This window comes from Mytilus trossulus, chromosome 7, assembly GCF_036588685.1.
Source record: "Mytilus trossulus isolate FHL-02 chromosome 7, PNRI_Mtr1.1.1.hap1, whole genome shotgun sequence".
NCBI lineage: Eukaryota > Metazoa > Mollusca > Bivalvia > Mytilida > Mytilidae > Mytilus > Mytilus trossulus.
The window spans coordinates 20901084-20918165 of NC_086379.1; the positions used below are offsets into that span (position 1 = coordinate 20901084).

At 32.3% G+C, this 17082-nt stretch overlaps 1 protein-coding gene across 3 annotated transcripts in view; it reads right to left on the reverse strand.

Annotated features, from left to right (window-relative positions):
* Positions 1 to 17082, reverse strand: part of LOC134724773 (ankyrin repeat and fibronectin type-III domain-containing protein 1-like) — a 196959-nt gene that overhangs the window by 108815 nt on the left and 71062 nt on the right. For all 3 annotated transcript variants that reach the window (XM_063588013.1, XM_063588012.1, XM_063588011.1), the window contains exon 3: positions 11154 to 11285. In XM_063588013.1, coding sequence (XP_063444083.1) covers positions 11154 to 11285 — 132 coding nt within the window. The remainder of the gene's footprint in view (positions 1 to 11153; positions 11286 to 17082) is intronic.

The following is a 17082-nucleotide window of genomic DNA, read 5'->3' on the forward strand; positions in this document are numbered from 1 at the left end:
AGCTGTAATGTTTAATTATAAAGCGGCTATTTTTTTTAATTATATCTGTACAAAGCAAACCTGATAATCTATTTATTGGGTTTGTAACATGCATTTTATGATTAAAAACAGATTTTATTCCATTTCATATTACTTTGAGATCAAATTTATTACACCATGAAAAATTATGACATCAATGTTAAGTCAGGGTCACACCCAGTTATTGCAGCAAAGACGTTTTTAAAACTGTTGCTGGCATAGTCAAGAGTGAAAATGGTAATTAAGCCACTTATTAACCTAATTCTGCCCTGCCTATATCTTACTTTGCTCCAGACAAAATTTTGGGTGTTCTAAATGGTAATTTCATGTTTTCATATTTGTGTCAATCATATTCCAAAGAATTAATGTATTTTTAATTTAACAATAATTCAAGTTGTTTACAACAAAGTATAAACTTCTTTGAAATTTGAATGTTATGATTAACAAACAAATGGGCTTTCATAGAAAAGTGAAGTGAGCTTTCAAATTTCAATATTCCAGTAATTACTCAAAATGAAATAGCTTTTACAACTAAAAATGTGTTTCAATCTTTTAGTTCTTGTTTTTAAATAAATTAATAAACACAAACACAGTTTTTCATGGTTTCCGTTTTTTTGGCAATCATTCCATAATTGATTGAATGAGATTGTGAAAAAGACCTAGATAAAGGTAAATCAAAGATAGCACTTGTTGACCCTAAAAACCAGTGTAGTACTATATCCTCTGTTGTACTGATATAATATGACAGTTCATTTTTAAAGTTCCTATTTCAGAATACTTTTTTTTTTTTATCTCATTAAGTAATTAGAGATATTAAAATATTGAGCTGTTAATTCAAAAGATACAAAGATTTGGTTCAAAAGTTTATATCAGTACACGTAGAATAAGAATCTTAACAAACAAACCAAGCTAGCACACTTTGATTTTTATATTATTCATTATGAATAAAACAAGCATTTATTTTAAGTTTTACTATATAAATTATTGAATTCACTTGATTCTAAAAGGATATAATTTTAACATAGTATAGTGACCTTTGAATAAAACCTTACTGGTATATTATGATAGCATTGATTTTGTAGATCTAAACTATACTTATATATAGATAGATGTTATACATTTATGAAAAGTAATGGTCCTAAACTTCCTGTTTCTATTACGAAATTATATTTTGGCATTGCAAGAGATCCTGCTTTTTCTCGGACTGATTATGATGTCTATTATTAAATCTGTAAGATGTGAACTGGTTGGTACTTTAGTCTGGAAGAAGATGATTTATTTATTTGTTGCTATTGGCTTTGATCAAGCTTGCAGTTACTGTCAGTACTCTCAGATAGGTACTTTGATCTCTGTCTTTTAAGCTTTTTTTTTTGTCAGATTCATCCAGTGCTGTTATCTGCTCTTTGGTTGGGTTGTTGTCTCTGACATAATCCCCTATTTCCAATCTCAATTTTAGCAAAATTGGGAGTCTATAATTTTGCGTTTGTCTTTTTTATTGTCTGTTATATTTGTTTTTTGGTAATTGATTCAGAAACAAAAAATCAAGAGGCATGATTTTAAACAAAACATTTTTGTTTCCATTCTCTTTTCTAATTTAAAAATAAATATATAACCAATAAACAACTGCAATGACTATGAGGGTGGTTTTTAGCAACCTTGACAAACCATGAGGGTCTTACACAGTCGATGAACAACCACTGAATTACATAACTTTTACACTACTTCTTTCTCAAATTCTATTTTCATATAGATACTTGAGATAATGATAGAACTCAAAAGCCTAAGGCATGCATCATTTAATTTCATATCTACCATAATCCCACATGCTTCATGTGTAAGCAGCATATATCATATTTTACTCTTCCATTCTTTACAAAAGCAAATTAGTTTTTTTTCTTCAAATTGTTTCAGTTCAACCTACACATGACAAACCTAATATACATTTTTCTACAAGTTCAGTACATTCATGCATACAATATTAATATCATGTAAAGTAGAGGTTTTTAAAAATATGAAATCTATATATCTTTTGATTTTCTTTTTGCATTTTGCATGTTCAACACCCATAAATTCTGATATTATAAGTTTTTTGTTTTTACATAATAATATGACAAAGCAAATTAAACACAAGAATGCTTAGTTTCTATGACCCTTTAATAGTTTTCTCTTTCAAAACGGAAGAATTTATAACCACATACTACAGTGAACAAACATCGCAATTTTCTATTTCTTCCAGCAGTGACTTTCAATGAGAAGTTGTCACGTAGGGAATTTGATTGGAACTAAGATAAGGAAATATTAGACATGACACTTAGAAATGCACTTCTAAAAAAACCCAGATAAGAATAAACGCAATGAGATTAGTATCATACCTCATCAGTATATCTATTTTAGACAGAGATGCTACTATATTTACTTGTGATTCAACTTAATTTAGGACTGAGTCAATATAGACAATAGGATAGATTAAAGTGAACATCCATCAGTATTACAATACATCACAGCTGGTGGTAGTACAACTCCGTTAATTATACGGTAACTGTACTTCTCAATTAGTCTGCTCTTATGACATCTGTAAATGTCATCTCTAACAGGGAGGCTTTCATTGAACTCAGGAGGATCCGAATGTCATAAAAGGGAGGATTCCAATGTCATCTCTAACAGGGAGTCTTTCATTGAACTCAGGAGGATTCCAATGTCATCTCTAACAGGGAGGCTTTCATCAAACTCAGGTGGATTCCAATGTCATATCTAACAGGGAGGCTTTCATTGAACTCAGGAGGATTCCAATGTCATCTCTACCAGGGAGGCTTTCATTGAACTCAGGAGGATTGGAATGTCATCTCTAACAGGGAGGCTTTCATTGAACTCAGGGGGATTCGAATGTCATCTCTAACAGGGAGGCTTTCATTTAACTCAGGAGGATTCGAATGTCATCTCTAACAGGGAGGCTTTCATTGAACTCAGGAGGATTCCAATGTCATCTCTAACAGGGAGGCTTTCATTGAACTCAGAAGGATTCAATGTCATCTCTAACAGGGAGGCTTTCATTGAACTCAGGAGGATTCCAATGTCATCTCTAACAGGGAGGCTTTCATTGAACTCGGGAGGATTCCAATGTCATCTCTACCAGGGAGGCTTTCATTGAACTCAGGAGGATTGGAATGTCATCTCTAACAGGGAGGCTTTCATTGAACTCAGGAGGATTCCAATGTCATTTCTAACAGGGAGGCTTTCATTGAACTCAGGAGGATTCCAATGTCATTTCTAACAGGGAGGCTTTCATCGAACTCAGGTGGATTCCAATGTCATCTCTAACAGGGAGGCTTTCATTGAACTCAGGAGGATTCCAATGTCATCTCTAACAGGGAGGCTTTCATTGAACTCAGGAGGATTCAAATGTCATCTCTAACAGGGAGGCTTTCATTGAACTCAGGAGGATTCCAATGTCATCTCTAACAGGGAGGCTTTCATTGAACTCAGAAGGATTCAATGTCATCTCTAACAGGGAGGCTTTCATTGAACTCAGGTGGATCCCAATGTCATCTCTAACAGGGAGGCTTTCATTGAACTCAGGAGGATTCCAATGTCATCTCTAACAGGGAGGCTTTCATTGAACTCAGGTGGATCCCAATGTCATTTCTAACAGGGAGGCTTTCATCGAACTCAGGTGGATTCCAATGTCATTTCTAACAGGGAGGCTTTCATTGAACTCCGGAGGATTCCAATGTCATCTCTAACAGGGAGGCTTTCATTGAACTCAGGAGGATTCCAATGTCATCTCTAACAGGGAGGCTTTCATTGAACTCAGGAGGATTCCAATGTCATTTCTAACAGGGAGGCTTTCATTGAACTCAGGAGGATTCCAATGTCATTTCTAACAGGGAGGCTTTCATTGAACTCAGGAGGATTCCAATGTCATTTCTAACGGGGAGGCTTTCATTGAACTCAGGAGGATTCCAATGTCATCTCTAACAGGGAGGCTTTCATTTAACTCAGGAGGATTCCTCAAAACGCCTGTCACTTCTTATACATCATTTACAACCTAAAGATGCTCTTTGTCTTCTATTAAAACAGTTGTTATTAAAAAGGAATTCATATTTGTTATTTAGATACTTTAATGATCAGATTAAAAATACATTTTTCTTTTTTTAAAGATGAATTGAATTTTGAAACTTGACTGATCAATCTATATGATTTATACCAAAATAAGGTAACTTATAACAATATTTTCTTAATTTTTCATTAATTTGCGTCAGCTTAATATATTTAAAGTATCAGAAATGGCCAGGTTGGGATATGTACGACTTATCAATGGAGATTGCTTACAATGTAGTTTAGTATTTAGATTTTTGCTGTGTCAGCTATTTGTAGCTAAATTGCTTGAACCTTTTTAGTAATTACCACGACTTATTCCCAATCCCTTTCAAATCATAGTAATAAAAACGATTCTTGTAGCTGTCATGAAAACTTATATTTATACAAAAAGTTGTCAGCTAACCAATTAACAAAAGCTGTAATCAAAAAGACAGCACATTTCTGGCCTCAGCGAATAAATAAGATGTAGCCATTCCTTCTTTGCAGAACGATAATCACCATTTCTATTTTCTCTTCAATTATAGAGCCTTGTGATCTGTTCGTACGGTTGTTATGTTTACCTATATCCAAAGTAGTCGTTAATTTCACGCACATTAATTTCATTCCTGGAAACTAGCGATGTTGTCATTCAGTAATGGAAACAGGATTTCCTTGCTAAATGAAAATTGTTAGTCTATTTATCAACAAATTGGAACACGGGCGCTCCCTACTCAAAGGTCTTGTAGTTATAATTAAACACGAAATGAAGGATCTTGTATTGAATATTAATGACAAGTTTTCTTAAAAAGACAAATACTGTTTTCGTCTTGGAAATCTTGATAACATTGATTTTTCGTGATCATACAATCCCTTCATTCCAGACACACCTACTTTTCAATTAAACTCAAATAAGAATAAGCTGCCTATCAAAATCAAAGAGCAGAATGCTCTGAGGGATACGATTGCCATAGTTTTCATTGACACATGTAGCCAAATTTTCATTAAACAAATGCATGAGATTTGGCCAAAATTCAAAAGATCAAAGAGGAAAGAAATAGATCCAAGATTACTGTTGCAAAAAAAGCATGAACATGCGCGAATCTCAAGAATTTTTGGCCGGTAATCCTGGTACAGCTGGATAGTATTATTCTCTAAACTAATTCAACTGCACATGCAAAATGTAACAATCTGAATAGTCACTCAACTCAAAGAATAGCCAATCCCCGTTACAAGTGTATGAGCCATGTACTTATTGTGTTTTATCGAATTATAGTTATCCTGTACCATTGTAAACTCGTACCATTAAAAAAAAACTTGTACCAATGCAAACTCGTACCATTGCTAACTCGTACCAACTTATTTAAATGCATTCAAATGGTGTTAAATGATGAATATACCTAATATACGTTACTTTCACCGGGTTGACCCAATACCTCTTAAGTCTGTAAAATGTATATAATTTGAAAGTACAATGACCAATTTGTAGCTTATGTTCCTTGTATATTGGATAGAAAATACTGTGGCAGATGTAGATAATTAAGGTATATACAGTTTCACCCGAAGAAAATTTTTCATGAATAATAAAATCTTAGCAGTTAGTCAAAATGATTGCCAAAATTATTTTTACTGTCTATAAATAAATGTAACAATGAAATTTAACTGATTCCTGTTAAGGGGGTCCGCATTTCCCCCGCAAAAAAAGCACATGGCTTTCAACAATTGTAAACATAGCATTCAATTTGTGATCATGGATTACAGCTTTAATTAACTTAAATTGGATATACATATTCAAAATGTTCAATTTTAATAAGGTACAGTTAAAGCAATGTTTTAACTTTCCTCTGGATTAAGTTCTACAGTGGCGGATCCAGAACTTTTCCTAAGGGGGAGCCCGCTGACTGACCTAAGAGGGGGCCCGCTCCAGTCATGCTTCAATGATTCCCTTTATTATCAACCAAATTTTTTCCACAAAAAAAGGGGGAGCTGGATCCGCCTATGTTCTAGATTGAAAGATCAGTTAAAACATTAATGCTTTAAAACATTCTTTATTTTTGTCTAAGTTTTCATTTAACTCCTGTGTAAAATTCAAGTAATTCAACTTTATTTCTATTAAGTTTACAAACAGAAACCCATAAAACATCATATTTTTTATATATTTTTCTGAATGTTATGACTTCCCAGTAGTACAAGTTAACTTTTTTGGTTCCAATGCCGTGGTACGAGTTAACTTGCTTCCGTATCTTATCACCGTAATTCTAGGAGGAACCCTAAACTGGACCCCTATTGTGTTCACTTATCGCTACACTGACCTTCGGTGCGAAGCTATATATAGAACGGCGGACCAGTTTAGGAGGAACCCCATTTCTTACTCTTTAATTATTGAAGTTCCTTTGGGTCAGAGGGCATGACTCCTTTCCTTACACACTCCTCTGTTTACATTGAGATCGTTCTTAATATAATACGACGTTTACCGGCATTAACGAGTTAATTCTTCTTGACGAATACTTCGAAAAGGGAGACAACTCGAAACGATAACATGGAAGTTTCCATTTCTGCTGAAGGGGTGTTATAGGTAATTTTTACGATGAAACATTTATTTTAATTTAAATTATGCAACAATAATAGCCCTCCATATGCAGACAGACATAGAAAGAATCCCATGAGTTTCAAATTAATCAATGAAGCGGGGAATCACTCAATCTGATACCCCTTGAAATCAGGAAAACTACAGTCACGCATGTGGGGTCTCACTAATTAGCGACAAAAAGCGTCAAGAAGCGACAAGAAGAAAAATAATAAGTGACAAAAAGCAACAAGAAGCTATTTAGCGACAAGAATACATTTTGTTATCACATACATTAAAATATTTTTTAGGATTATATTGAAAGATGAAGAAATAAAAAAAAATTGATGAAGAGATTGTGTACTTTTTATTATCATATTGATAGATGTAGAAATTAAACATGTGTAAGAGCAAAGGAAATGTAAACGCTATAAAATGAAAATAAAAACAAAGATTTGTCACCTTCCTTTTGAAGGATTTAATAAAACAAAAACATGAAATATTATTTCCTTCCTAACTGTACAATTAATTTTTCCTGATAGGACCAACATAAGCTGTGGCTTCACTCTAAGGTAATACACAATTAAGAGCAACAAATGAGATTAACTAGGTGCGTGTCCTTTGTTTAATTGCAACAATAGCATCCATTAACACCTTCATCAATTACACGCACCAGAATATACAATTATTGTACCGAATAGTGAACACCTGTTGAAAACTCAAGATTGTCATCAGTTTCCTTTAATCTTCAATCTATATGCAAAAACTTGATAAATATCGTTAAATGAGACAATACACTAAATAAAATGATGAAAAATATTCACATTTTAATTATGTTTTCCTCTTGTTTGATTTCAGTTCTTAATTTGTATTTCACAATTTGTGTATGTATTTTCTGGACAATTATGCACAAATAATGCATTTTGCAAGTTAATTATATATTGAACAAAAATGGTTTTAAAAACAAATAAAAAGACAAAATATACTTCCTGTGATACCTTATAAAATATCATGTAAATAAATGTAGCAATTGAATTAGATTTACAAGTTTCATTTTTCCCCCTATCAAAATTAACTTTCCTGTCGTTGAAATTGTTTTCTTTTGCATATTTTTTTAATATTTATTTAGAATAAGTAATATAAATAAAAAAAATGTTTTCTTGTCGCTAAATAGTTTCTTGTTGCTAATATTATTCTTCTTGTCGCTTCTTGACGCTTTTTGTCTCTACAATTCTTTTTGTCTCTAATTAGTGAGACCACGCATGGACATTAATACATAAACAAACCGCGACTTGCGATTTGGAACAAGAACGTTTATTAAATGATATGATGAATGGTTCTCCATTTCTTTATGAGAGTACAGTATCAAATATCAGTTTCATAACGGTAAAATATAGAAATACTCCACTTCAGTTCTTGTGACAGAAATAGAATTATCGATCGGCTTTCAGAGAACTCTCGCAAGTTATCAAAATTTGGGAATTCCCTCTGACGTGTTTCTAAATTTATAAAAACACTAAATATAAATACTGTTTAATTCTGATTTTCCGTATTGTTAAAAACACGCATATAAGTCAAGGAAAATATCACACATGAAGATTATGAGTAAAACATTACAGGAAAGTTGTTTATGTTCAATTGTTTTGCTTGTTTTTACCCTTTAAAGCAAGACAATCATAAGAATCTGAGATGTTGCCGAATGTTTAGAATAAAACGAATGACGTGAGGGAGTGTGTCATAGGGTCAATGGTAAAAGTCTACAGATTGCTTGACAGCAATCGTATCCCAAAAACAAGATGAAACAGTATTCAATTAATTTTTTTTTTAACAACTGACCCTGACAGTATGTTTTACAATGTTTAAGATGATTTGAATCATGATAAAAATAGTGGAAATCGATCTTAGATTCGTTGGACACATTTGACAAGGGGTTCTTTCATTTCAATGCAGATGTGATCTTGTGATACAAACAAATTTTAGGATAATCAGTATTTGATAAAATTGTATGCTAATCTTTATTTTGTTGTACTAATTTTTTTAGTATGTAATGCTATTTCAATATATAATGTAGACCAAACATTCCTTCGTTATTTCTTTGCTCACCTGTAGTGAATGGTCACTAATTCAACAAGATTACAAGCTGTGTCTTTTGGTTGTCTTTTCCCCCCATTTTTCACATTAAAAAAACTCAAGATATTTTTAAGCATTGTCTTAGTACTTTTAAGATAAAATTCACTGCATATACATTTTTGATGAATATTTATACAATTTCTGTAACAACTAATAAACATAAAACTTATTGCAATAAATGATGTTTAATGTTTTATTAAAAGTCAAAGGAACATAAATGCTACTAAACAGCACTGTACTATAAATGAAGACTAATGTGAAATTTTCAATTGGCAAGGTAGTTTAATGGTTATATGAGAACTGAAATAAAGTCAATACATAAATCAAATAGACATAAAGTTACATTCTACAATAATCTATATCTTTTATAAAATGTCATACTTAATCTATTCTTCAATAGATTTATATTTGTTTGTTTTATTCTGTCTCTAATTTCAAATATTTCATCAAAATTTTGATAACTTTCAGACAATTTATAAAGCAGCATGTATTAAACAAACTAATATACTCAATGTATTTCTATCTATATTATCTAACAAATGAAGAACCAACATCATCTAACAAACCAAGAACCATAAAGACATTTAATTAATATATATACATCACATCTATTTCCTTAAGAAAACTATATGTCCATAATATATCATCAGCTTAAAGTATTTTAGGATCAAATGCTATAAAAGTTACCCATTATTTCCTAAATTTATCAATAATTCTATTTATCGCTATCGTTTGATGGAATCTTAATATTAAACTAAGTAAATAAGGTCTATAAATTAATTAAACGCTTCCGGGTCCTACTGGAATATTTCACCCACGCTAGCTGACCTCTATGGCTGACCTCTTAGGCAATACGCGGAAGAATTCAGAAGTTGCTGCATGAATATTACAAATGATAAAACTGAATGAAACTGGTGCTGTCATAAAAACAGAGATTTTACAGAAAATCTATTTCTCCCAGTGAATGAAATCCCGTTACTAATTCAAATCATCATCAATCCAGAAGCCATAAAAACTGTAATAGTACAGGATACAATATTTTTTTGCAATTTCTCATGACAATTCTTTACATACGTACGGAATAGTTTATACAGAAAATAACTGCAATTTTACCTGCTAATGATTATTTTCAGAACTAAGAGAATAATAAAAAGTCTGTTCCCCTTAGTGACGACATTGTCAGTAACATAAAAATATCAAAAGACATTTTTAGTTCATTAATTTTCTCCATTCAGACCATAACTCTCATTAAAGTTGCAACAGGATCTAAATTCTCTGAAAGGTGTCATTTATATTACCATGGAGATGATAATGTACAAATAAGAAGATGTGGTACTATTGCCAATGAGACAACTCTACACCAGAGATCAAATGACGTAGAAGTTAACAACTATAGGTCATTGTACATTGTGCCTTCATCAATAAGCATAACCAATACTGCATAATAATCTTCAAAAAGTCCCAAAACTAAGAGAAAACCAGAGGCCTGATTTAGGTACAAAACAATAAAAGAAAAGTACAATACGAGCTTGTTGAATAGAAATCCACCTTATACAAGTGCACATGTACAGGAACATGTTTATACTTTTATTAGATTTTGAAACTTCAAATACGAAATAAAAGATGAGTTTTGGTCTGTTTTGTGGAGTTCTTGTAACAGCTAAAATTTTCATATAGTAACTAACTTTTTCAATCCTGAAAAGGTTAACAGATGTATCGATATTCCTTTGCATAAAGTCCATTTCTTTCCAATGAATCTCATATATGATAAAGAACAACTGAATTACCACTGTGTGAATTACAGGCTCCAGACTTAGGATAGCCACATATATATAAGAATTTGGCAGGGTTAATAATTCATTACATTTAAAGAAAAAAAACCAGCTAAGACAACCAAGAGTTTCTTTTTCAAATATGTTTAATTAAACACAAAATTTTCCTTTGTTGTTATCAATTCATTTTTTTTTCAGCTTACAATGTAATAAAAGTTCCATCCACATGCAAGCGAAAAGTATGTGCAACTTCAGCAGAAATTTTAATACATAACTTTTTCTGGCAATAAGCAGACTTATCATATAAATGTCAGCTTCTTCTTGAATATTTTGATGGATTCACATAAAATACAAGAATAACCCTCTCGTCTCTACTGCATAACCTTAGGGAATATTTGCCATAATATACCATGTAAGGTGCTACTGTTTAACTGTGGGATAAATCTGGGTATATTCTCTGGTACAATCAACTGTTTAAGAACTTTTAGAAGGGTTTTAAACTGGTTTTATTGCTTAACTTTTGTTCTTAAGTTTGCTTCTGTTTTTCTAGGACATAAAATGACGAGGTATGGATGATAAATATGTTGACTTACTTGTTAATACATGACAGACAGGTCATTTCACTGGGATGCATGGATTCTACATTACAATACTGGACTGGTTCATCACTGGGGATAAAATCTTCAAAACAATACAGTTCTGGTTCATTGTCATGTGCAGGATAACTGAAATCAAACAGGAAAATAAGTTCTTGTTCACACGTAAATAAAACAAATCAAAAGAATAGCTTTAATTCATTGTGTTATTGTAATAGTATCTTCATTAAAATACAAGGAGAATGAGTTTCAGGTGGGTTTTTTTGCACTGTGTATTTTTTTAATATTTTCACTGTTATGTTATTTCTTATGTAATTACTTTTCTGACACAAACAAAAATTTCAATTTTCCCAATTATAAAAAGAACAACTCTAAATCTGTACGAGACTCAATCACTGCTTGAAAATTTCAGTTCTTAGCATTGTGAATGCGTTTCATAATATCTAAAAGAGGAATACCTAAATTAAGAGTGCAAAGAAATTAAAATGGGACAGACAGACAGATGGTCAATGGAAACACTAAATGCCACCTTCGCCTAGCAGAAGACACATAAAACACATTACAGACACAGTTCTCTGATATAATATATAAGAATTAAATAAATTGATTGAATTAGTTTATGTCATAACAATCACCACATGATTAGCATTCTTAGTATACTGTGATACATTGTGATTGTTGTTATAAGACAAAAGTACAGTTGCCTCCCTTTGCATAGCTACAATGACACTTTATGCATAACAAAGTCATTAAATCTTTTTTAACTACATGTATTCTCATACTGAGGCTTATGCTGCTGCTGGCACTTTGCCTTGAGTAAATGAAGAAATTCCAGAATGACGTGTGAAAACTTGTGTGACATAAGAGAGACTGACAACCATGTAATTGTCAAAAAAGACATAAAGTTCATTTTTAGTATAGTTCTTTTGCAATGAGGTAATCAAATCTAAATGCCAATAGGAAATATGGATAACATTTTCTTATTTTTCTTGGTAACTAAAAAATCTTTTAGATTTATTACAAATATCACAGTATGTAAGTTCCCAAGGGAGCTAATTACTGCTAATTATTCTGTTTTAATTAGACTCTATAGAAACTGTTGTGGGTTAACTAAGAATGTTGTTTTGATGCTATAACTTATTTCACTGAGTGGAATAATTTTTTAGGTCTCAAACTTGATGAAAATCTTACTGTGTTAGGGTTGTTACTAATTAACAGCTGTGCCTGGAATGTATGATTAATATTAATTTTGCTTATTGAAATTGTTGCAAAAATAAAATTGACCAGAATAATTTGGTCTTTATATTGCACAATGATGGTTACATTTTTCCCTGATCAAAAACATGAACAATCAGTATCTGAGTGTAATTTTCATCACCTAGTTAATTGCGATGAGAAAATTTTTTAAAAGCAAACATATTCTATATAAAATAGATGTTATTTCATGGTAAGTATGTTTAACCAAATTCACATGAAACTGGGTAATTTAGCTTAATAGGCCTTTAAAAGTCTTAGAATGGTACCAGTACTAACCATTTCAACAGAGTTCGCGAAAAGTGTCAGTCCTCAGGATTTCACCACCCAAATTTTGCATTGGACTGACACAATTTTAGTATTTTTCAATAGATTAATAGTGAGAACCAGCATATTTTCTTCAAGGACCACCGGGGGAAAAAAGATTTCGCAAACTCTGTTTAAACCCCTATCTTTTGGTCATTTCTGTTGTAGAGTAACTATCTCATTGATATATCTTCATTTATTCAAGCTTTCCAATTATATCTGAGTATCATGGCCAATAAAACATTTGTGGAAGATTACATGAGTTGTCTCCCATTGAACATTTATCAATTCATGACTGTAGTATTTGATGACCAGACAGTCAACTCTAAAAAGTAAATAGACTAAAGTGCAACTGTGTCCTGAATACATTTAGAGGTATGACTGAAAGAAACATAAACAGCAATTTTGTCTGAAGTAAAATTAATAGTGTTTGTGAAATCAGTTGGGTTTTCATTTTACTGCTAAAAGTCCTATTTATGTTTTAATATCAAAATGATACATAAATAAGACTTTTAAATGTTATGTTCAATGGGAGACAACTCGTGTTATCTTACACATAATTTGGTTAAATTTGTCTCCGTAGTTTCTGAGAAGATTTTTGTAAAAGATTACAAAAATGTACAAACAATGGGTTGTCTGATTTGTCTGAAAATTTCAGGGCAGATAGATCTTGACCTGATGAACAATTTTACCCTTTGACAGATTTGATCTAAATGCATTGATTTCCAAAGATACAAGCCAACATCTATATTTTGCCCCTATGTTCCAAATTTAGCCATGGTGGCTATCATGGTTTGCGGGTCGAGTCATTGGACATATTTTTTGTACCAAATACCAAAAAGATGTTGTTGGTCAAGTTTGGTTAAAAACAGTCCATTAGTTTCAAAGGAGAAGATTATTGTAAAAGTTAAAGGATGACTGATGCCAAGTGATGAGAAAAGCTCATTTGGCCTGTAGGGCCAGGTGGGCTAAAAAGCACAAGTCATTTTTTAACCACTGACATCTTATTTAAATGTTATAATCCAACTTTGATTTTACACAATAACTAGAATGAGTTTCCTAGATCAGTTAGAGTTACCTCCCATTACACAGCCAGTGAATAAGAAAGAAGTATAATTAAATAAATAAAAGTTAAGTTATGACCAGGTGGAAAATCTGTAGTAACATTTAGGTCAAGAGACAGTGATCTAAAACATATATAATTTTATAGATATCAGTTACAATATATTATTAATCAGTTCCCAATGCTGTAAATTACCAACATATCGAAGGACTGTCAAAAAATATATGTTATTGAAACGATGAGGATTCTGCAAGTCATACATGTATATGTAATTAGTATGCAGTTCAAGATGCTGCTAAAAGATAGAGTTCAGGCAATTATTGAGATGAAACTGACTGAGCTAAAATGAAGATGGTTCCGACCTTTGTGTATTGTTGTTCAAGACTGCATGTTGTCCTTGAGATGTTTTTTGGGGGATTGATTTTGTTACTAGTTTGCTGTCTTATTAACATATAACTTAATTTTTTTCAAAACAATAGTTAGATTTAAGAATCAAAGCGCGAAAGCGCTGTAAAGGCAGTTAATTACAGGTTGTGTGTATTTCTAGTTCAGTTATATCATTATCTTCCATGGATAGAACAGAGGTGGTTTGTAGAATTTAAGATTTAGAGTTCTTTTGTACCTAGTTCACCTATATCTAGTCTACTGTTTACAGTATATTTTCTGTGCCTCCCATGAAATGCATTTTTAGCCATGGCCTTGTCAGTTTGCTTTAAATTTACGAGTTTGACTGTCCCTTTGGTGTCTTTCGTCCCTTTTCTTTTGACATATAAGAACTTTTCCTTTTCAATATAAATAGACTATTTTTAATTATTGATTGTATACACATATTCTATGACTCCCATAAAAAAAAGTTCACAAAGATTGACTAGTCTCTGTACTGTGTGTATAGCAAGGACATCAAGTAACATAATGGTAAATGTACATAGTAACATGTCAACTTTTTTGATGACCATACCTGTCAACTGTCAGTTTTTGCAGAGTATTTCCCCAATCGAGCTCAAGGCTCCCAAATGGAAATTTTGTAAGAGCAATTTTGTCGACTATTTTAAAGAAAACAATTAATTTAACAATGGCTATGAACTTGCTAATGCACGAAGAAGCCAAAATCCACATTAGAATATCTTGTAGGGAATCCATGGCAAATCGCCCCACTTTTCACTAACTCGCCCCACTTTAAAAACAAGGGTGCACACACTGAAATGTCTCGCCTTCTTTACTAATCATTGATATTATGTTGATAGTCCTAATAATAAAGCGTTATTACAACTGTCACATAATCTTAACATAAACCAAGATATAACTAAACATTGACCTTTGAACCATGAAAATGAGGTCGAGGTCAGATAAACCATGCCAGGTAGGCATGTACAGCTTACAATTCTTCCATACAACAAATAAAATTGACTTATTGCTTATAGTTTAAGAAAAACAGACCAAAACACAAAAGCTTAACACTGAGCAATGAACCGTAAAAAATGAGATCAAGGTCAAATAAAACCTGTGCGACTGACATATAGATCATGAAATATTTCCATACACCAAATATATTTGACCTATTGCATATAGTATTAGAAAAAGAAGGCCAAATCTCAAAAACTTAACTTTGACCACTGAACCATGAAAATGAGGTCAAGGTCATATGACACCGGCCAGGTAGACCTGTACACCTTACAACCATTCCATACACAAAATATAGAAGACCTATTGCAATCAGTATAAGAAAAACAGACCAAAACACAAAACTTAACTATAACCACTAAACCATGAAAATGAGGTCAAGGTCAGATGACACCTGCCAGTTGGACATGTACAGCTTACAGTACTTCCATACACCGAATATACTAGACCTATTGCTTATAGTATCTCAGATATGGACTTGACCACCAAAGCTTAACCTTGTTCGCTGATCCATGAAATGAGGTCGAGGTCAAGTGAAAACTGTCTGACGGGCAAGAGGACCTTGCAAGGTACGCACATACCAAATATAGTTATCCTATTACTTATAATAAGAGAGAATTTAACATTACAAAAATTTTTAACTTTTTTTTCCAAGTAGTAACTGAACCATGAAAATGAGATCAAGGACATTGGACATGTGACCGACTGAATCTTCATAACATGAGGCAACCATATACAAAGTATGAAGCATCCAGGTCTCCGACCTTCTAAAATATAAACCTATTAAGAACTGAGCTAACATCGCCGCCGCCGTATCACTATCCCTACAATGTATGTTGAGCTTTCTGCAACAAAAGTCGCAGGCTCGACAAAAAAACTGCCCCAACCTGATTACCAAATGGCCCCACTTGTGAACTGTGATAAATCCCGTTAATATTTCTCCTGCCAACTGGTCCCACCTAATGGAAATGGGTGAAATCTAGATAAATATATTATTAACCAGGATGAATTTAGTAATGCCAACTCGCCCCACTTATGGAAAAAGATGTTATTCCATTAAATATAAGTTAAATTCCTTATATTGCATTTTGATACATTTAACTGGTTTCTTTTCAACTGTTATGCAAATAACTAAGCTTCAAAACTTACAGTTATTCTTCAACAATCAAGTTTTATTTTTAGAATTATAGTTTCAGTATATTTCAATAATAGTAATTAAATTAATTTTAATTAAAGTGGTGCGAGTTTTTATTTTTAATTGTATATATTAATCTAAATATTACTGTTTTTTTTATAAGTAGGGCGAGTTGACAGGAGTAATATTAAACATGATTTAACCAATTTCACATGTGGGGTGATTTGATAAATCAGTTTGTGGCAGTTTTTAAAAAGTGGGGCGATTAGCCAGTGGGGCAACTTTTCCTGCTTCCATTTGAAGGCCCCCTTGAAGGTTTTGTATGACTATATTGACCATCTTTCACGTAAAACCCCCATGTGCATTTTGAAAAGTTAGCAGATATGTTTCTAACTCCAGGCAAAATCTACCGGAATGAATGAAAAAGAAGTTTTCAATTAAAGCTCTGTGGCCATAACAGCTGTCTCATTAGCATTTAACCACTTCCCATATTTACAATTAAAACAATAGAAGAAAATTATTCAACGCAAAAACAAAACTTACTTGTAAATATGAAATTCTCTTTACGGTATGAGTTTTTCTCAGAGTTTGAGATTGTACAGTAGTACCTGTAACTGCTTATACCTATTTCTTATTCACTTTTGCTTGATAAACTCACTAAATATCATATACATTGTACCACATCTCCTTATTTTTATAAGCATTCCAATAACATGAACAATTGTAATTCAATTCTACATACCAAAGCAAAATGAACTGCACCACCT